The 21,998-nt window shown below is 42.2% G+C and overlaps 1 protein-coding gene across 12 annotated transcripts in view; it reads left to right on the forward strand.

Annotated features, from left to right (window-relative positions):
• Positions 1-21,998, forward strand: part of PDE4D (phosphodiesterase 4D) — a gene marked incomplete at its 3' end in the record, with an annotated part of 612,406 nt that overhangs the window by 581,806 nt on the left and 8,602 nt on the right. For 11 of the 12 annotated variants that reach the window (XM_083403908.1, XM_083403906.1, XM_083403907.1 and 8 more), the window contains 5 exons: positions 11,417-11,510; positions 16,431-16,603; positions 17,614-17,712; positions 17,804-17,968; positions 18,912-19,011. In XM_083403908.1, coding sequence (XP_083260034.1) covers positions 11,417-11,510; positions 16,431-16,603; positions 17,614-17,712; positions 17,804-17,968; positions 18,912-19,011 — 631 coding nt within the window. Of the gene's footprint in view, positions 1-6,028; positions 6,443-11,416; positions 11,511-16,430; positions 16,604-17,613; positions 17,713-17,803; positions 17,969-18,911; positions 19,012-21,998 lie in introns of those variants that run through there. The other variant, XM_083403903.1, reaches the window with a different exon arrangement.

Consider the following 21,998-nt stretch of genomic DNA (forward strand, 5'->3'; position numbering starts at 1 on the left):
GGCAATAAACCCGAAACATAATCTCTCTCTATCTCTCTCACACACGCACACACTTCTCACTCACTCACTGTGTAATAACTTCATCCTGGCAAGTGTTGTGCAGCCCATAAGCCTTACAAAACTCACCCCGAAAGCAGTAGGCAGACAAGGATAGTGTTGTGGAGTGTGGCCCTCTGGTGGTGCCATTTGTAGTTTCGCCTTTCTGGCCTTGTTTTGAAATCTTAGCCTGAAACAGGATAGCTGTGTTAGAAATGCCGTCAAGTGAACATACTAAATGCATTTTGCTGGTTCGAGCCTTGCTTGATTAAACGTTTTGTTGTAATTTATTGTTACTTTTTTTTATTACTGTAACCCACGTATAAGTGGAAAGTCTGGATAGAAGTTTTTAAAATAAATAAGCGCTCTCTGCTTTGCAAAAAAAAAATCCTCTGCACCATCCTTCCCAACACTTTGCATACGTGTGGTGCTGAAATGTGGCTCTGTGTCCAACAATACAGATTTTTTTTCTTCCTGCCTCCACACCTGACACACATTTCCAGTTCTTTTGTCCCTCTCACAGTGGAATTCCAAGCCAGCCTTCATGAAAGACAGGCAGGATTGGAGGCAACTTTGACAACGATTCGCCCAATCTTAATTTTTTTAGTAACTTGTTTTTATAACAGTACAAAATACAAATACAGTGCAAAGGAGCTGTGCAGTTAATGGCAGTGTCAATTACATATCCCATTGGCCCAGTCGTGTAGCAGAACAAAAATGAAGTGCTGATTGTGATATAAATAAGTTAGGCATAGCTTCATGAGATAAATATTCTTAGCACTGCTTAGGGTGATGATATGAACAGCTCCTGTATAGGTTGTTGATAGGTAGGTGTACACATTGTCCAGAATGAATAAATTTATAAATAATGGCTATAATTTAAACATAAATACAATACTCCTCAACATAGTGGGGGAGATTGGGATGAGGTAACCTGCCTATTGTTCTTTAAACTGGATTTAAACCAGAGAACTCTTCGAAGAAATGATGAGCCACTCTTCCTTTACATATGGGTAAATTTATTTCCCCAGTTTGGTAACATTTAAGAAGTCATGCAAAGCCACACTTTGAAGGCCTGAGCCTGTCCCTTAGTAGAGTAACCTGGCACCTTCCAGATGTTGTTGGATTAGTTGTGGTCCAGCCACATCTGGGGGGCACCAGACGGGTGAAGGCTTTAGCTGGTACAATTGAGTAAAAGTCATTTCCAATTTCCAACTTCTCTACAAACTGCTGTATACATACGTATGCTGTATATAAACACACAAACCCAAGAATATTGTCAACAGAAATATTTTACTCTACCTATTAATGTTTGGAATGCAGTAATAATTGTACCTTAGTTTTCAAAACTTTTACATCCTTATTCACAGCTGCAGACGTACAAGCTGTAGTTGACTGCAGTGACTGAGCAAACTTTGCTAGGTAGTCAGTCTGCAGTACAACAACACTTAGAAAAAACAAAATAGCTGCTTTAAGATACTGTTTATTATCAGTAGAGGGCAGTATATGCAAACAGAATTGAACAGAACTGTGTAGTGTGCACAAATGCCAAAACTTTATACAGTATATTGTAAAAGTAATTGTTACAAGTTTAATTCTGTCACAAAATCTAGTAGATCAGACCATCCTATTTTTAGCTTTCTTGCTTCTTTCAGTTTAGGCTTCAGATGGATCTAAAAATAAATTGAAACATTGAATTTTAGAACCTAATTCAAACAGTTTCTCTGGTCTTCACTATCCAACAGATTCAGCCTTCATTCATTGCCACCCTGTCGTAAGGGTGCACAAGTTGACATTGTAAGGGTGCTGCCAAGTTTACAAATGGATTGTGCAAGACATGGTTAAGATACATCAGCTGAAAAAATCTTTGTAACACGTAAATTTCAACATGACCCTTGTGCATCCAGAGCGTTGGTGCTGGTGTAATTAAATCACTGATTGAGCCCCTCCTTCAGCTAAAACCAATTCATTTTTTTAATATAAATGTACTCTTGGGATTGTTTTCTTTCACTCTAAATGCTGTCTAGGTCAGAGTCGCAGAAAAGCATTTCTGAGGAGATTAAAGCTGCGCACCTCTAGCTGCTCATTTCAGTTTTCCTCTGCATACTATGTAATTCTGTCTCTACAGTCCTACCTTGGGTTACAGCCGCTTCAGGTTGCATTTTTCGGGTTGCGGACCGCCGAAACCCGGAAATACCGGAACGGGTTACTTCCGGGTTTCAGTGGTTGCACAGATGCACTAAATTGCACTTTACGCATGCGCAGAAGTGCCGAATCGCAACCTGCGTGTGCGGACACGCAGGTTGTGAACGCTGCAGGTTGTGAATGTGCATCCCACATGGATCACGTTCGCAACCCGAGCGTCCACTGTATTAGCAAAATCAGCTATCCACTTCTGCCCCCTTTCCTATCACTACAGCGGGAGAAATGTGCGCAGGGAACAACTGAGTCTTATTCTAACCTAACGTCTGGAAAGTGCCTGCTTGCATAAAGAATTTTGCACATATGCTATGTCTGTGTGATCAAGGACCTGGTCTTTACACAAAGGAAGGTAAATAAATTCCACAAGTGCAGCAGAGCACATACTGCCTGGTGGTTGAGCCCTTCTCTTAATTCACTGGCTCTTGATTAGGACAAGAAATTCAAATTCTTTGCAGACAGCTTTTCAGGAGGGTTGTGGTCCCCAAAATGCTGGCTCAGTTCTGCAGTTGATGAGAGTTCAATCAGGACTGAGCTATGTTCATGCTGCTGTGAGTGTGCTGCAAATCAGGGGCTCTGAGTCACCATCTCTGCAATTTCTAATCACTAATGGTGACCAAGATCCCTGTAAATGACAATCCTGCATTTTGCGGGGTATCGGAATCTGAATTTATTTGACTTTCACACCCCCAAAATGTTTCAATTCATGCAGAAGGAAAATGTGGCAATTGGAGAAGCTGCTTCCTTTAATAAGACAAGGCACCCTCAGTGACATGTCATATTCCTCCTCTAAGACTGAAAGCAGACAATAGGTTCCATCCCCCAGTAGTATATCCACTTACCACACCGTTACTTCTATTAATAGATTTTTGCCATATTTTGCAAGTGCTTCAGAACCTACAAAATCACTTTGACTAGGACTCTTCAGTCATTATCCAGATGTTGTTCTTCAATAGAAAACTACATCTCACATAAATAATAAAAAATCCTGTTATTTAAATTACCTGGTCTGGGTTATCAGTGTGAAAATAATAGGTTAATTACCCAAGTAGGTCAGGCCAGCAGACAATATAAAGTGGCTATTGTTGCTGTGGTTTGCTTAAACCTCTTGAATGTGATAGCAACCCAGGAATTAGGTTACTCTACTCTGTTCAAGGAATAGTCCCTTAGGACGATGGTCTCTGAACATCCTATTCCCTGTATTATACATAAATGCACCTTAAGAGATCCTTATTTTTTTCCCCTGCTTGCTGGCCTTTTCTGTTTAGTTCATCAGTGTTGCACTGATAATAGCCCTGGTTTATTATTTTAATCCTGAACCTCACATGTTTCGGGGGTTTGTTAAAGCACCAAAGTATAGTGTACCTGGAACTATTTTGAGAATTCTAATGTGGAATTTAGATTGCAGTACAGGGCACAGTTTCAGAGAGTGGGGCTGGTCCTACCCAACCAGATGTCACCTTGGTGTAAAATCATGTGCTAGGATATGATGCCTGGATTAGCGGTAAAATGGACCAAGCAGACTTGACTTGATTTCATTTGATTTTTGAAATTTAAAGTCAACTTTCATTTTGAAAGCTGGGGATAGCTGAGTTGGTAGAGCATGAGACACTTGATCTCAGGGTGATGAGTTCGAGCCCCATGTTGGGCAAAAGATTCCTGCATTGCAGGGGGTTGGTCTAGATTGCCCTCGGGGTCCCTTCCAACTCTACAAATCTGTGATTCCCTGTGGAAAAGTCCTATTAAATTCAGTAGGACTAACTTCTCGGCAAGCATACATAGATGTGGGTTGTAAATTTTGGGGCTCAGGATTACGTAGAGCTGATTCACTTGAATGCTAAACCATACCCAGCTAAACCGCTGCACGATTTCTGTTCTCATCCTGAAGCAAAGTTCTTAACCCAAGGTACCACTGTAATATTTAATCAGGGCATGTACAGGTTATGGGGGGGGATAAACCCTAGGCTCACTTGTATATCATGGTCTGGCATTGTGTGTTAACCAGCACACTGAAATTTTTATTGGGGGAGATGCAAACTTTCTTTATGATTGTGCATGGCAACATTTTCATTTTGTGGAATTACAGACAACGCCCCCACACTTATGGGGGGGGGTTATGTTCTGGGGCCCCACGTGCATAAGCGAAATTGCGTAATTAAAGGTGCACCCCCTTTAATAAGGAAGGCACACAAAGGGGAGAGAGAGAGCACACGAGAGAGAGAGACTCAACCTGAAAATTTCTTGGGGCCTTTGCTTGCCTGCCTGAGGGAAGCCAGTTCATGTGGCAATGGCAGCAGCTGGTCATGGAGGGCCAAGAATGGCACCCAGCAGAATTGGTGCCAGGATGGGGTTGTGGGTGCGAGGTGGAGAGCAAGGTAGATGCGAAGGTGTCTCCCACAACACATTTATGTACTAAGAAACTCACTACAGTGGTACCTCGGGTTAAATATGCTTCAGGTTACATATGCTTCTGGTTACAGACTCTGCTAACCCAGAAATTAGTACCTCAGGTTAAGAACTTTTCTTCAGGATGAGAACAGAAATCATGCTCCGGCAGCGCGGCGGCAGCGGGAGGCCCCATTAGTTAAAGTGGTACCTCAGGTTAAGAACAGTTTCAGGTTAAGAATGGACCTCCGGAACGAATTAAGTACTTAACCCGAGGTACCACTGTACTAAATACTAAAATTTAATTAAGCAAAACGTGTTTCTGAAAGAAATATAACTCTTGCAGCACATTGTATTCTCACTAGATGTATCACAAATGGAGATTGCCGTTTGCTCTTTGGCCTAATTTCAGTGGACATTAGTAACACACATATAAAAATCCCTCGTGGATGGTTTCATAAATTGGTAACACTGAAGTTAATGCTTCGTTCAGCTGATGGAGAGAGATGCAGTCTCTGAGATCTTACGACGCAGTGAAGAAGTTGGTCTTTAAGGTGTTGCCGGATTCTGTGCCGAGTTCCCTGCAGCACACTGACAACGGCCATCCCTCTGTAAATTGATTCTGTTTGTGATGACGCAAAGAGGGGAAGCTGCAGTGCTACGGCAACTCTTTTGTTGACTCTGATTTCTTTGTTCATACTGCTTCACGAAATGCTTGCACCTGGTTTGAAATGTAGTACAGTGTTGATACTCCTAAGTGCTCCTATCTAATTTCCCCCTTTTGGGGGGACATACTGTATGTGAGCTACCAGGCTGACCAGAGGCTGTGTGTACACACCTAACAATGCAATATGGATGCTGTCAGATTGAAATGCAGTAGAATTGCTGCACTGGAGACTTAGCTAAACAGTTTTGCAAGGGTTTTCATCACGTTTGGCTGTTTAAAAATAAATAAAGTGCTCTAGAAAATGTGCTGCTTTTAAAACAAAAAATGCAGTGAGCTTAATAAGCCAATGACATTTAGCCTGAGCTGAGCAGTCACTTCTGCCTCGTTGAATGGGTGCAATGAGCCCCTCTCACTGAGCTAGTAAATGCAACACACACACACACACACAAAAGTTCAGCTAATTAATCATGTCTGCACAGAGGTAATGCTGCAGGGAAGCCATTATTAAATGGCATTTAGCGCAAAAGAAGAGAACTACCCTTTCCCCAAGAGATTCACCTATGCTGCCCAATCAGAAACTAGCACACGCATGTCATGGCTTTCTCTTCTGCTTTTATATATTTCGGCAGGGACGTGATTGGCTCTTATCTGAGATTAATGGGAGGGATTACTTGACACTGGTTGTAGCTTCCCTGCAGATTCTTATTTGGTAGGCTGTTGATATAGAACAAGTCTCTTTCAGCAGCTGAGCATCTTGGCATACATAATTCATTAAGTCCTGGTGTTCTGGAAATATGCAGATCTCTTTCCGCTCTTCAGATTTCTCTTCAGCTGGTGAAATATGTCTTTCCAACCAAGTCCTTGAATTTTACTGCACTTTGGAATTTTGCAAATGGCTCTTATATAACCAGAAGATCTCACAACTGGAATGCCAGTTAGATGTTCTCTTGTGTACCTAATAGCAGGGAATCAATAGATCAACAAAACTAACAAACTGAAAAGCAAAATTCATTTAAAAGAATCCAGCATACTTTCTCCTGTTATCTCAATAACAGCAGAGGACTGGAAAATTCTGTTTTAAATTGGTAACCCTAAAAAAAATCAAAAATGCCCGAAGCAAACTATTTACTCTCAGTGTCTTGGGGCTACATAAAGGTAGGAATGTCTTCCTTTTTTTACTTTTTAACCATGTTTGTCTGATTTGAAAGCATAATTATGAAAAAACAAGATTGTGGAAATAATCATTTGAAAGCTGTGGTTGTTTTTCTTTGCATTATAGACTGAGATAGTATTGGCATATTAGAATAGCTTGTAATATCTAGCTGGTAGCTGTGGAAAGAGATCCTTCATTTTCCAGTCTTGCCTGATTATGCCTATAATAAAGTTGAAGTCTGCTTTTTGGCGAATATCAGATTGGAACTATTGTGCCATATTCCATTAACCAAGGGGAACTTAGTTAAATAGATTGTGTGACAAATAATGGCTGAATGCATGCATTCATAATGCTTTCTGATCACAACGTAGATCTCTGTTTCCAAGGATGTGTTTTAATAGCATATTCTGGTTTCCTGTGTGTGACACACAGCTTCTGTTGATTAAATCTCATCTGAAATGATGGGAGGCAGAAAATGGTCTTCCCTGAATGTTGACCTGTCTTACAAATTATACATGCTGAAAATCAGTCTTGATTTACAAAGCTTCTATAAAAGAAAGCCAAATAGGCTTTCTCTCTCTCTCCACACTAGCAGGTATACAGATTTATTCATCACATGCAGCATAAAATGCTGTGTTAGATTCCCGGAGTAAATCACGGGGTAGGGTGGAGGGACATGTATATCTTCTCTGGGTTGTTCCTTAATTATATGCCCATGTAATACTTCCACATTATCTTCTTTTCCTTGATATTCATACAGTGTGTTCTTTAATGGTCCAGTAAAATAAAATCCGTGAGCTTCAGTTAAATGCATCATATTGTTAAATCAATTGCAGTATTGGCTTAGGACCAACAAAGATGTCTTAGAATGCTCAACTTGGATATAAGCTATTTAGGTCACCAGGCACTTTGATTCTAAAGCAGACCACACTCACCTCAACCCAATATTTTTTGTTTCCAGGATTTCGAACAATTCTCTTTTCAAGAACTGGTTTCCCCATATGCCAGATAACTTGTTTTCAAATATTACAAGTGCTCTGTTTATGTTCTATTGTTAGAGGGGCCTTCTGCTTTGCTCAGGATCCTGAGGGTTCTGTCTTCCAAGTACTCGCAATACTTTGCTCCCAAGGAACGATGCCGTTCTCACTTGGTCAAGAACAGATGAATATCCCAAGTCAGCAAGGACTTTGTGCAAAAGAAATCAGGCTTTTGCACATGGATTTCCTAGCAAAAGGCTGCTCTGTGTAGAATTCCCCATCCAGCAACCTGTCATGTGCACGCAGTGCTTCTGCATTCAATGCCGAACAACAGATAGTTGGTTAGCCCTGTGTATCAGAGAGCCTGTGTGGTTTGGGCTGCTGGATTTGGACTAAGAAAGCTTTCTCCAACCAGATGCCCTCCAGATCTTTTGAACCACCACTCCCATTGTACCTGACCATTGGCCACACTGGCGGAGGCTGATGAGGCTTGCTGTCAAAAACCTATCAGGAAGGCGGGCATGAGGTTGGAGAAGACTCTGCTAGGCAAGCCTGGGTTCTCATAATCCCTACTCTTCCTTGAAGGTCACTGGGTGGCCTTGGGAAGTTCACCTGCTTGGGCAAGCCCCCAACATGGGATAATCCGCAAGTATGCTGCCCTGAGCTCTGTGGATATACAGATTTGATAGAACCAGCGGGGGGGGGGGTTAACCACCTACAAGCAACCCATCCCCCCACCCAAAAAACGGGGGGTATTCAACACTCCCTATTGTGATACTGAAGTTGTTCTGGCAAGTCACCCCACATGCAGTTTGCAGCTATACACACTGACATTTATTGTGGCACTGAGTTTTAAAGTGCATGCACTATTGTTAATTAAATCTTAGCAAGCAGAGTAAGAACCTCAAGTGATGAGCCAGTTTAATACATGTGTTCAATAATATACTGTTGTACTGGTGTTTGGTTTTGTTGGTGATTCTTGCTTAAGAGAGTACACACACACACACACTTCTCTGCTTTATTTTTCCAAGCTTAGTGCATGAGTTTTGCTGGCTTGCAGGTAGAGGGAATCTTTTTATCTGTGCAGGCTTTTTTGCCGAATCATTAAAAAAAAAAGTAAGCAGTAGATTTTCCAATGGATCAGTTTTGCATCGTTTTTTACATTTTACATCTGGAGAGAAAGGGATTTAATCCCTTTTAAAATTTGCTATAGATGCAAAGTCCCATTGAAGTAGGTAGGAGTTAAGCAGGTACTTGGAAGTACACCCTGCTGAATTCAACGAGGCTTAGATAAATGTGCAAAGGATTGTAGCCTTACAGCACAATCCTACGCTTGCCTACTTGAGAAAGAGTATCATTGAGTTCAATAGGGATTACTTCCAGGAGAGGTTCTATAGGATTGCAGTATTGTTCTGAGTAGGCCCCATACACTTAAAGCACAAGTAATTTTCTCTCTTAAAAAATCTTGGGAACTATAGTTTACCTCTCACAGCTACAGTTCCCAGTGCCCTTAGGTGCTGTCGCCCAGCACCCTGAGAGGTCCACTACTACTGATGCTTGCCCCGGGGCCTCTTGTCATCATTTCCCTGCCTGGCTCAGCGCTCTTGAGGAGGGCCAGCAGCTGGATTGACCAACCATATTTATATCCCACAATGCCCCCTTTAATGAGAAATCAAAGGTAGTGTAACATGCATATGTCCGCCCTTGCTCAGAGCTAAAGACCCCTTGTTGCCGTCTGCTGCTGGGGATAGTTCCCCAGTTGCAGAGAGAAAATTGCATGTGCCAGTCCTTGCCTGGAACATTTCTGAGGTCCTTTATGGATGTGCCTTCGGGAAAAGGGATTGAAACAAACCGCTGCCTGCCTCCACTCCAAAATGGGAAGGTTCTCTTGGCAGTCATGAAATAACCAGTGATAGGGACCCTCTCCTACCTTGTGCATTTGCTCAAAGAGGGACATGCGTATTGTATCAAATAAGCGCTGCCCAGGAAACAGGTAGATATGCTCCTTATTTGCAGGCTAAAGCAAACATGACAAATGAAAGAAGCAGAGCCATGTAAATTTAAAAGAGCAAATGAGAGTGGCTGAGCAAAAAGAAAGGAAGGGCGTGGACTGCTTTCAAAGCATGTACCCTGGCCCATTTTCTCGCATTTTCCCCACACAGTTTTGTTTTGTTTTCAAGTTATGCAGTTTGTATGGGAAAATGGATATCAGAGAAAAGTGGTAGACAAGGAGTTTGAGAAACCGTGCTCAATGTTCTCAAGCTTGGAGACAGCGTTGGAGGGAGGGGCATTTGCCATGCAAATGTGCATTTTGGCCAGTGCAGGTTTTCCATTCATAACCTGATGAGCTGTTTCCAAGCCTCATGTGTGAAAACACCCCTAGGAACAGGGGAAAGGCGCACATCCTGTTTTATGTCACATGGGGGAGCAGCCCCTCGCTGCCTGGTGGAAATGGAAAAGCACAAATGGACCATTTCTATTAAGTGTGATGGCTGTCTTTACTGCCTATGGAGATGTTTGGTGATTTATTAATTCATAGAATCGTAGAGTTGGGACCACAAGGATTATGTAGTCCAACCCCCTGCAATGCAGGAATCTTTTGCCAGATGTGGGGCTTGAACCCACAGCCCCTGAGATTAAGAGTCTCATTCACTCTCTACTGACTGAGCTATCCAAGCCAGCATCTGTTTCCCTAAGGGCCTAGCAAACATGTTTGTCCACCTAGAAACCACAATATGGAAATTTTCTCCCCATCCCCTGCCCTGGTCTTTCTCTCTTCTTCTGTTCATGCCCCCCAGATCATAGGATTGGACCCACGGATTCCTGTGCCCTTGTTTAAGTAGCTAGGAGTTGGCCTCATTGCGCCCTCTCCGCATCATCTAACCAGCAGCTAACAATGCCATTTCAAGTCAGAAGGGACTGCCGAAGGGAACTTCCTTGGAGCATGAATCATGCCAGCTCTCCCTGGACCCTTGTTCCTATATTAAGATTCTGGAGGCTTGGAACTCTTGATTCCAGTGCACTGTGCTGCTGGAGAACTTCAGCCTGGGGAAAGCTGAGCTATAGGGGGTTGCAGAAATGGATTTTCTCCCTTCCAGTAAGGGTAGCTGTTGCAGCACAAGCTGCTATACCAACCTAGCTCCCAAATACTGTAGTCTTCAAAATTACACAAACATGTGATTGCAAACCTGTTACCAAAGCACGAAATAAAGATTTTTCTGCTCAGGATAATAATAATTAAATATTGCATATGAGCATGGTAGGCAGAACATCACAGGAATATCAGTTGGAGGGCTTTGTCAGTTGATACTCGGAGGGTGTTGTATCTCCAGTTTCATGATCTTGTTTTTAAAATGCCAGAGATGCTCTGTTCTTTGTGAGAAAGCTATATCCACAAACAAAAAATGAAGAGTGCTCCAGTTTCCATAGCATTTGAGTCATTGGGGGGGGGGGGGCTGGGTGCTTAGCTTTAGAGGCACATATGTATTTTTAGGGAGTGGATGAGAGCTTTTGATCTTTTTCATACTCTTTCCAACAAGGACACTTGAAATTGTGCAGGGTTGACATTTTTCAATTATGTGATGGCTTTTTGAAAAGTGCACTTCATATCAAAATACAAAAATATGGCCTAGGAATATGAGAAGCCAAGAATATTGTTTTCTTTCTTCTGTAGGACAAAAGTGGGTGTGGGTGTGTATAAACATTTGAATGGCAGTAATCCCCCTCCCCCCCCAAATTAAAATCTAGTACATTTGCAGTGTCAATTGATCTGTCTGCCATCGTTCCCAGTTTGTTTTCAGCATCTGTTTATATAACATTAAGTAGAATAATGTATTTCTCCTGGAAATACCACTTGACTGCATTATGCCCATTGAAGTGAGCTGGTTTGCTGAATTAAATGTTTGAATATGCCTAATATTAAAAGAAGACTGAATTTTCTCATTGCAAGGGCTTCAATTCTTGCCTATTGACGTGTCCTGTTTTTGCTTTTCTTTGCAGTTTAAAAGAATGCTCAACCGGGAGCTAACCCACTTATCTGAAATGAGCCGATCGGGCAATCAGGTCTCTGAATATATATCCAACACCTTTTTAGGTAAGCTTACGATTATGGACACTAGTACTCTTTGTGCTGTTCCTTGTGCTTTTCCTTCCTCTCCACCAGTAACATCCAGATGGAAAGTTTATGAAAATTCATATCCTGTGCTGTTGGTTTAACTGCAGTATTTTTCAAACGTATGTATATAAATCACTATTGGTTAAATAAAATGCAGTGTGCCCTGTTTTATTTTCCCACATACTCTTTCCTTTACATTGAATATGTCCCTGTTGTGTTCAGAAAGTTCAATTGGACAGAGTTCTCAAATACTGTTCCCTTTCATGCTATTGTGACGTATTATTTGACAATCTGTGTTCAAAAGCATGATTGCTTATCATGGCACTCACACACAACAGCAATCTTGGGTACCCCAAGGTTTGCAGAAGTACAGAAATATTTAGATGTCTCTATCCCCTTCCCACAAAGCCCCAGTGAGGACTGAGTGTAATCATTGGCCACTGAATCCTGACTGGCTGTTTTGAGAGTAAGGTGAAAATGGAATGGAATATCCTGGAGGGGAACCCTGCAACATTTTCTTGCAGGTGCTACATGTTTAATATAGTCCCGTTTGCTAAATACTCCCTATCTATCTAAGCATCTATCTAAAGACAAATTAAACACGGCAGCTACAAGCCTAAACTCTCTTACCATGGTGTAATCCCATTGAAGAGTAAGTAGGACTTACTTCTGAGTAAGCATGGTCCAACTGACCAATTCTGATAGTTCTTTATACCTTCAGCTGTTGATACTGCTGCAGTACTGCTGGAAAAACATACTGCTGTTCAGTTTTTAAAATGGCTTACCATTTTAACAGAGGGAAGTTGCAGCATCAAGCAAAACTTTCTGTGCACAATTCTGCCCCCCACCACTGTCTTGCTTCTTGGGATTTCAGCCTAAATCTTCTGGCACAGTCATGGTTTTTCTCTAAAGTATTACTTGCATTCTGTGGTTTGGTAAAGAAGTGTAAATTGATATACCCCCTTCAGTCTTTGGGTTGTGTCCAGTGGTTGCTTTGAACGAGCAGAATTGCTTACAGTCCTGCAAAGCAAAACAAATCTCCCCACCCTACTGCAGCCCTCTGAATTATATCGTATACTGTTCCATAGAATTCCCCACCCCTGAGAAGCAGCTTGGGGGAACACAGGAGGAGAGATACATAAACCAAGTGCCCTGTCTTGCATGAATGGAAGTGCTTTCCATTGTTGGATGCATCTGTAGGTACAACCCATTGCTTGTTATTAATTCTTCTTTATTTAATTTCCCATAAACAGATATTAATGTGCAATAATACCACTGCAGCCAATATCGCCATTCCACACTTGGCAAATGGGACACAGCTATCCACCCACATGGTACATGTGATCATGCTTGTGTCATAACTAGTTCACAGTCGTGCCAACAAAAGAAGAAGGCATTGTTGCTCCAGGACCTTATTGAGGACCATTAAGCCTGCACAGTGCCCTGCTCTTCCTACATCACTCACTTTTGTGGCATCACAAACAGCTGGCCATTGGTGGGATTGAGCAGAGCACTGGTGCAAGAGGTCAGCACTCTTGTGCTCCAGAGATAAGGGCTTGGACTCAACTTAATAGGCAGCCTGCTGTGCTTTCCTGCAGCTTATATAAACCATTGCCTGACACAGCTGGCCAACTTAAAATTATGTTGATTATTGGGGAAACGTGAAGAGGGAGACCATTTTGCATCCGAATTTGCTAGACCAGAACTTGGTTCTGTTCGCTGTGGCTTAAAAACTAAATACCTTTTCCTATTTAGACACACCCGAAACAAATCCTTTATAAAACAAAACTCGTCTTGAAGCCTTTGAAAAACGCAGATGATCTCTAAAACTGAATTTAAGGAACCCTGTGTCATGAAATTCTACTGAATATTGATCCAATGTATAGTTAGCAGAGTAAAACTTAAAAGTGTTGCAGGATTCCCCCCAAAATAGACCAGAGGCAATTAATGTTTCATCCAGCAGAGCTTTACTGCTACTGAAGGCAAATGAGCATAATGGTCACAAATCCAATACATTCAGGATTGGCACTGTCCATAAGAAACCCAGTTGCAGCAGATTTAACTTAAACTTACAATAACTTAGAATAAGACTAAACCTTAACACTATATACAGAACACCACACCAGAAGGAAAAGAGGTAGAGAAAGGGAAACCCAGGCTCCTTCTGGCCTTAATTTTATAGTCAGCATGACCTTGACTAAAGGAGAAAAAACAGAACCAGTTTAAATCAGCTGTACAGTGGTACCTCGAGATGCGAACGGGATCCGTTCCGGAGCCCCGTTTGCATCCTGAACAGAACGTAAGACATGTCTCCGCTTCCGTGCATGCGCGTGACGTTATTTTGACCGTCTGCACATGCACGAGCGGCGAAACCCGGAAGTAACGCGTTCCGTTACTTCTGGGTCGCCGTGGAATGCAACCCGAAAATACTTATCCTGAAGCGTATTTATCCCGAGGTATGACTGTACTCAGCTTCTCTGAAGGAATAACCCAAACACCATGAACCTTCTGCTTGTTTCACACAGAAAAGATCCCAGAACCCTCTTGAATTAATTAGAATAGGAAAGATCACACATCACGTCAATAATTTCTGTACTAAGAAATGCAAACTGACCCCCTAGTGAAGGAAGGGATAAGTTTAATTTCAGAAACTCTGAAAAAAAAAAAAGCTGGAATAAGATTGCCAGCGGAGATGACCTACATAGGAGGATTTTCTCGCTGTGACTCACTGAAGAACCCAAGACTTCACTGTCTGCCTGTGTTTCTGTGGCAGCGAGGGAGATGCATACCCTAAGGAAATGTGTCCACCACAGACCTATAAATTGAACTATCCTGTAAACAGGACTCAATCCTGTGTTACGTTAAGCAACACAGATCCATTGTTAGAATATTGTTTAAATAGCAGGACTGAAGTTTCGGATCTAATCCAAAGGATCTCATGCCTATATCATTTCAGAATCCCAAGTGGGGGGCAGTCACTTATTTCAAAGTGTTCCCATTGTAGCCTCTTCTCCTGGACTGTTTTATGCATACAGGGTCAGCAATCAGATTGCGGGGAGAGGGTTGAACAATCAATCGGTTGCATGCACTCTTAAGGTGCCACGATTAGGCAACAGACCATACCATGGTATCTCTCTCTCCCCGCCCCCCAATAGTTTGTATCTGACTTTTGGAGCCTGATGAACATTTCTTCAGCTTTTAATGAGCCCTTATAGCTGGGGTTGGAGGCCTGTTCCATATGTTTTTGAGCATCTCCTCTCATCATTGCTGACGATTGGCCCTGCTAGCTGGAGCTGTTGGGAGCTGGAAAACAACCATATCTGGAGAGCTGCACATTCTGTATCCCAGCCTTAAAGACTTGTGTAGCATTATCCTTAATGCTGTAACTCTCTCTCTCTTCACGGTTCTGGGTCACATTGCATTCATTTCCTAATTTTCAATGAGCTTTGCTTCCTTTGGGAAAAGGGCTGTGATAGGAGCCCTTAAACTATTTTGCAATCCTTTCTTAAAAGAAGAATTTTGTGTTTAAGGAATGCAGGGAGGGGAAGGGAGAAATATTTTCTGGGCTGCAGAACGGAGCCCAGCACGGATAGTGTTAGCTGCTTGCTCACTTTGAACAAAACCTTAGGAAAACCCATGGAATTCCATGCCCCATCTAAAATCTTCCGGACAGACACTTCCTTTCACTTGAGTTCATCTGACAGTTCGCTTTACGATCCTCCCTCATGATGGTCCTAAACTTTGTGCATATGACTGAAGCCATAAACATCAAGGCAGGCACACGAGTCACTGCTCTTCAGCTACTGTTGGTTTGTGCCAGTCAAGTGCTCTTCCTTTCCTCTGTGTTTTATTTAATTGGTGATCAAGAGAGGAGCAGTACAGGGGGAAGGAATGGATGCCCAAGGCTAAAAGTTGGTGACATTTTCACTTGTTTGCAGAGATTCTCTGCTGTTTCCAGTAAGTGCTAGTCTGCTCGGAAAGGTTACAGAAAAAGAGAGCGACAGAGATAAGAGAAAACAAGCATGCTAAATAAAACACAAATGTAGCCGTGGTCATATTGCATCCCTTTGTTGTTGGTTGTTAGGTGGAGCAAATAGTATGCATACGTTTCTTTAATGCTCTTGACCCCCAACATTGTTATTTCTTGTTTTTATTTTGGGGAAAGATGAGATCAGTGAAGAGAATCTCAAAACAAAGGTGTTAATTTTACTGAAACAGCTTAATTACAATGCTGTTGTGCTAGCTGGAGTGCTTGCACTGGCTTCCACTAATGGAACTGGGTAGTTGTATCCAACGCAGAATACTTTTTTTTCAGTATTGCTTTTCTCACAACTCTTGAGTGGCCATTGCTGTTCCTCCTGTTGTACGGATGGCAACACAGCCTTGCATTTAAGCACTTACCTATTAGGCAACAACAAATTGCATGTGGTCAAGTACATGGAATTTCATGCGAGTGAGTGATGGAAGAAAGATGGAGCATTCTATCCTTCCTATGTGCTCAGCATATAAACTAAGTGAGCTGCTGGAGAGAACAGAATTATTCCTCTCTTCTATGCCAGTCCCTACTAGGCTAGTATTTTTTGCGTGGTGGTAAGCAGGTTAGTAACTTTTGCAAGTTTATTTACAAGGCTGTTGTAAAATTAGACTGATGAGAATAAGTGATCTGTTTAAAGCCATATCAAATCCATTGCTAATCTTGGATTTGAAGCCATCTTTTATGAAGTCAACTGTGCTGGCTGATTTTGCTGTTCCTGATTTTTTTTTAATATCTATGAGTCATAAATCTACTGTAGGGATGTTTTGTGAAAGGCTGACTTTGGTTCAGAGCTGAACTTTTACAAGACAGCACTAATATACAAACAGATTAACAATTTTCTTTTGCCCTCCCTCCTTTCATAGACAAACAGCATGAAGTGGAAATCCCATCTCCTACACAGAAAGAGAAAGAGAAGAAGAAACTGCCGATGTCTCAGATCAGTGGAGTGAAGAAACTGATGCACAGCTCCAGCCTAACCAATTCGAGCATCCCAAAATTTGGAGTCAAAACTGACCAAGAAGATATTCTGGCCAAGGTAAGGGCAATGCTGCTCTCTAGCTGGTTTTCTCACTTATAGTGGAGCAATGTGTGGTGTGGTGTAGTGGTTAAGAGCGGTAGTCTCGTAATCTGGGGAACCGGGTTCGCGTCTCCGCTCCTCCACATGCAGCTGCTGGGTGACCTTGGGCCAGTCACACTTCTTGAAGTCTCTCAGCCCCACTCACCTCACAGAGTGTTTGTTGTGGGGGAGGAAGGGAAAGGAGAATGTTAGCCGCTTTGAGACTCCTTAAAGGGGAGTGAAAGGCGGGATATCAAATCCAAACTCCTCTTCTTCTTCTTCAATGTGACAAGCCGGTAAATCACATCCACAAGTTTGCCCACATTAGTATTTATTTACACTTCACTGCATGTCCACTCTAGACATGGCAATTTGCATTGAGGAGAGTTGTCATTGGAACTACTTTAGTGGACAGGTAAAAATATAAAAGGAATGGAAAAATGAGACCTTCAGTATTTACAGTAGACTTCTGCATCTATAGCATTTCAAATTGATTGGTATGCTTATACCAAAAGCGCCTCAAGCAAGGGATGTAACATGCAGACGGCTCCAGGTTCATTCCCCATCACCTCCAGGTAGGGAAGGGATGTTGAAACCCTGGAGAGCTGCTGTCAGTCAGTGTTGACAGTACTGAGCTAGATGGATCAACAGTCTTGGGCGTTCCTAAGCTTTCCCCACTTTGACCATTATGGTGCTCAGAACATCCCAAAGCACTGAGAATAGCAATAAGAGTATAGCATCTCTGAAGGCTTTCCCACTGATCCCTCTTATTGCTGGGTATCAGTGTACTAGTGAAACGATTCCATTCCATTTCTCTCTCTGAAACAAGAGAAACAAGATACTCCCTCCCTGTTTTAAGTCTAGAAAACTGGTAGCTGACACACTGAGAATGACTGGGATTGGTAACAGCAATCCAGTGTTGCAGTTTTGCATAAACCTCGTTGAAAAAGCCAGTATTAGATTCTGTTTTCTGCTCGATTTCGTTTTAGGAACTAGAAGATGTAAACAAATGGGGCCTCCAGGTGTTTAAAATAGCTGAATTATCTGCGAACCGACCTTTGACTGTCATCATGTACACTATTTTCCAGGTATGTGTAACAAAAGGAGACTTTTCCATTTTCCATTTTCATCCTTTGCATGTATTGTAAAGGCAGCCATCTTTTCTCTCTTTCATTCCAGGAGCGGGAATTATTAAAAACATTTAAAATTCAACCAGACATGTTAATAACTTACTTGATGACATTGGAGGACCATTACCATGCAGATGTGGCATATCACAACAACATACATGCTGCAGATGTTGTACAGTCTACGCATGTGCTGTTGTCCACCCCAGCTTTGGAGGTAAGTTCACAGAAACAGAAGCTTTGTGTCACGGAATCCACAGACATCAAATCTTCCCCTCGCTTTTTTGCAGGAATCCTGCAGCATCTGTTTGCAAGATACTCTAGTCAGTTCAATGGAGCAAAAAATACTTCTACAGTGGTACCTCGCAAGACGAATGCCTCGCAAGACGAAAAACTCGCAAGACGAAAGAGTTTTTCGTTTTCTGAGTTGCTTCACAAGACGGATTTCCCTATGGGCTTGCTTCGCAAGACGAAATGTCTTGCGCCTTTTTTTTTTAACCGCCAATGCATTCCTATGGGAAACCGTCAATACACAGCGGTGCTTCGCAAGATGAAAAAATTCACAAGACGAAAAAACTTGCAGAACGAATTAATTTCGTCTTGCGAGGCACCACTGTATTATTTGTTATTTATCTACATCCGCCATTTGTATGCTGCCTCATAACATAAAGTTCTCTAGGCAGCTTGAGAGACACAGACTTTGTTTCTGTTTTGTTTGCTTTTCTCTGAACTGAAGTGTAGAAGGCATGTTTTACAGAAGCTGTGAAATGTCCCAATTGTATTTCAGCGTCAGCTTTTCAGTTCAGCCTTGGTTTATTTTCTGATGGGTGAATCCAGTGTTGCATGAGCAGCTGTCAACTTGCAGAGGGGCCTTCTCTTCCTTTGTCACCCCTCTCCTACCTACAGCCTCCCAAATCTGCTCCAAACCTTCTGCATCAGATTTGGGGGGCAGGGCACGTGGGAGGTTACAGAGCAGGGAAGAGAAAATGCAAGTCCCGTTGTGCAAGTTGATGTCTATATTGTGCTAGCTTTTATGACTTGCTGGCTGCTGCCACCAGCAGGGATCCCAACAGCACCGTGTGTGTGTGTGCATACACAAATTCGCCAGCCACATCAAAAAGTGTTTCTCTCCATTTACTCTGTTTTTCCTTCCCCCTCAGGCGGTGTTCACGGACCTGGAGATTCTGGCTGCTATTTTTGCCAGTGCAATACATGATGTAGATCATCCTGGGGTTTCAAACCAGTTTCTTATCAACACAAGTAAGTGTGGTCTATTTCTGGTAAAACTTGCTCAGTTCACGCATCACATTAAAGCTGTAGGATTTTTTGATTTATTTTTTAAACTGTTTTCTTTAGGTAAATGAGCAGCACTCTGAGAACCGCTGCTGGAAAGGTCCTGGGGGTGCTCCTCCTGTGGCCGTGCCACCTCAAGCAAAACAAACCATAGTTTGGCTTTTTGTGTCCTCCAAACCCAGGCTTGTGGTTTTCCCCAAACCAACCACAAGTGGTAAGCCAAGAACAAGCCTCAGTAACCACTTGTGGTTTGTTTGAAGGAAACATACCCAGAGCCTTTGTTTGTACAAAATAACAAGCCAGAATGGCTCATTTTGTCCAGGATCAGGAGTGCCACAGGTATTTAAGAGCACCATGCACCAACTTATGCCTGCTTGTTTATGTGAAAGTAGGAGTATTGTGTTTTTGCAGTATTAATGTATGTGACCTAGTTCTTCTTATTTATTAAATTTGTATACCGCAGGTCTCGGGGTGCTTCACAACATAAAAATGCAATGTAAACGCACAAAATACATTAAACCCTCTCCAGAAACGAATAACACACCGACCCCTACCAAACTATCAATTGCATATTGTTTCTTGTTTCTGTTAATTAATAATAATTTGTTACTTGTATGCCACCCATCTGACTGGGTTGTCCCAGCCACTCTGGGCAGCTCCCAATAAAATAAAATAAAAAGCAAAAACACAATACAATACCACACACTAAAAACTTCCTTGTTTCTTTGCTGCTGCTGTGCTTACTAAAAGCCACAGAGGTGGCAGTCTAAGGTGGGCGATGGAAGGAACGTTGGCTTCCTTAACTCTTCCTCCACAGTGGTGCAGTTTGTTAATTTCAGATTCTGGACTTACGGTCTTACGGCTTGCAATGAAGGCTATGGCGGCCTGATCCAACTTCACAAACAGTGCTATAAATCTTTAGGGCAGATGTTGCTAAGTTGGTTGGTGTGGGGATGGGAATGCTCTGGCCCTCATTCAATAATAGGAACCTAATAATTTTTCGCTCCAACCCACTGATCACCGCTTGGGGAAGGGTCCTTGCTCAGTTGCAGAGCACAAGCCTTGCGGGTGGAAGGTCCACGGTTCAGCCCCCCCATCTCCAGGTAGGGCTGTGAGAGATCCTGTCCACAATCTGGAGAGCCACTGCCAATGCAATGCAGGAATCTGAGATTAAGAGTCTCATACTCTTCCAAGTGAGCTATCTCAGCTGGCAGCATAGACAACACTGAGTGAGGGGAATCAATGGCCAGACTTTTATTAAGTCACCCCAGTATACTTTTTCACCCAAGCATTGCCATGGACTTCCCTACTGGGCCACTAAAACAGATGGTGCATAAAGTGTATTACGTTTAAGGGTGGGTAGGTGAGAGACACTGGATTATATTATGAGTTCAGAGAGTTGCTCCTCAGCTGCAATTTTTAGAAACATGGTTTTCCACTAATATACAAGTAAGCTATTCCCTGCCACGCAGAGAGATCTTGGTCATAAAGCAGCGCATGCCACTCATAAAATGCTAATGTGTTCAAAAATTGTTTTGCGTACTGTTCCTGAGAATTACAGGCATCTTGCCACATCACGACAACTGGATAATTATTAGGCTCCAAAAAACCCTCTTGCTTCCCTCATTTAAAATACATTTTTTTTAAATGCAGAGCACTAAAAGCTTGAGGATTTTATGAATTAGTCATTCACTGTGGGAGGTTACTGTTCTACAAAGTGCAACTCTTTTTGGTTTTGATTCTTAAACCTTTCACATGTGACTATGAGATAAATGGAGAATTCATTGGCAAAACAAGGTCTCCCTCCCCACGTTCTGTCAAGTTATGCCTCTGGGAGAAAAAGAGCGAGAGGGAAGATTCCTTGGCTCACGTGCTTGGTACAGGAGAGCGAGACTGTGGGGAAATAAATTGGAGCTCAAGAGCTTCAGCATGCGGTCCTGTTGAGCTGCAGGGATTTTTCAGCCAAACTTTACAAAAAAAACAAACCACAGAACCCTAAACAAAGCGACAGTCAGTAGAACAGACTGATGCTCAGCTAGCTTTAGGATATGCAAACTGTAATAAGCAGAAATTAATGTCAACCAATGACAAGCAGTGTGTTTCACGGGTCTTGTATCTAGAAGAATCTAGGCTGAATAGAGGGAACGAAACACATCTATAACTGAGTGCCTCGTTAGGGGATTTGTAAATAAATGCAAGTTGACTGGTTTTTGTTTTTCTTACCACAAATGTTCCAAGATGTTTGTACGTGAACTTCACTTGATTTCGTCGTCACGTACAGACCCAGATAGAAATTTGCATTTGGAGAGCATAGGACGTCTCTCTGCAGTTTTTGGTAGCAGTGAGCGGGAGGAAGCCAGGAATTTCAAACCAATGCAAGGAAAGGATATATGCACACTTGGTACAAGAATAGGCTCTTCATGGGAGGAAAAGGGATAAAAAGGCAGTGAAAGTGAGAAACTGCTTACAAGGAGGTAATTACTGTGCAGTTTAAATCCTGAAACCGTTCTAAAGGTGTAAGACATAAATTCTACATGCCTCAAATATTAAGGGGCAGGATGAGGACTCTATGCCCAACGTGACCTGATAATACATGCAAAGGAGAGTTTTGGGGACAAAATTTGTATTGATATTGACTGAGTGCTTATTAATGCAGAGTAAGCCCTTGCTTCAAGATTTGATCATGATTGTTATGGTTTCCTCTTGCTTCTGAAATTTTGCAAAGCCTTCAGAAGAAAGTTGTTTTTCAAAATTCCAAGAGCAGGAGGAAATCAATGATCATGATCAGATCTTGCAGCAAACACATCCTCTGCATAATGCAAGCATTTAGTGTTCTCCAGAACAGTGGAGCCAATTGTAGCTGAAGAAAGATCTATTGTCAAATATTGTTACCTGCAGCCTTCTGAACCCAGTTCTGGTTTTGTTTTCTTGGTTTGGCATTCTACACATAACAG

The sequence above is a fragment of the Podarcis tiliguerta genome (assembly GCF_965153285.1).
Source record: "Podarcis tiliguerta genome assembly, chromosome: 11".
Lineage (NCBI taxonomy): Eukaryota > Metazoa > Chordata > Lepidosauria > Squamata > Lacertidae > Podarcis > Podarcis tiliguerta.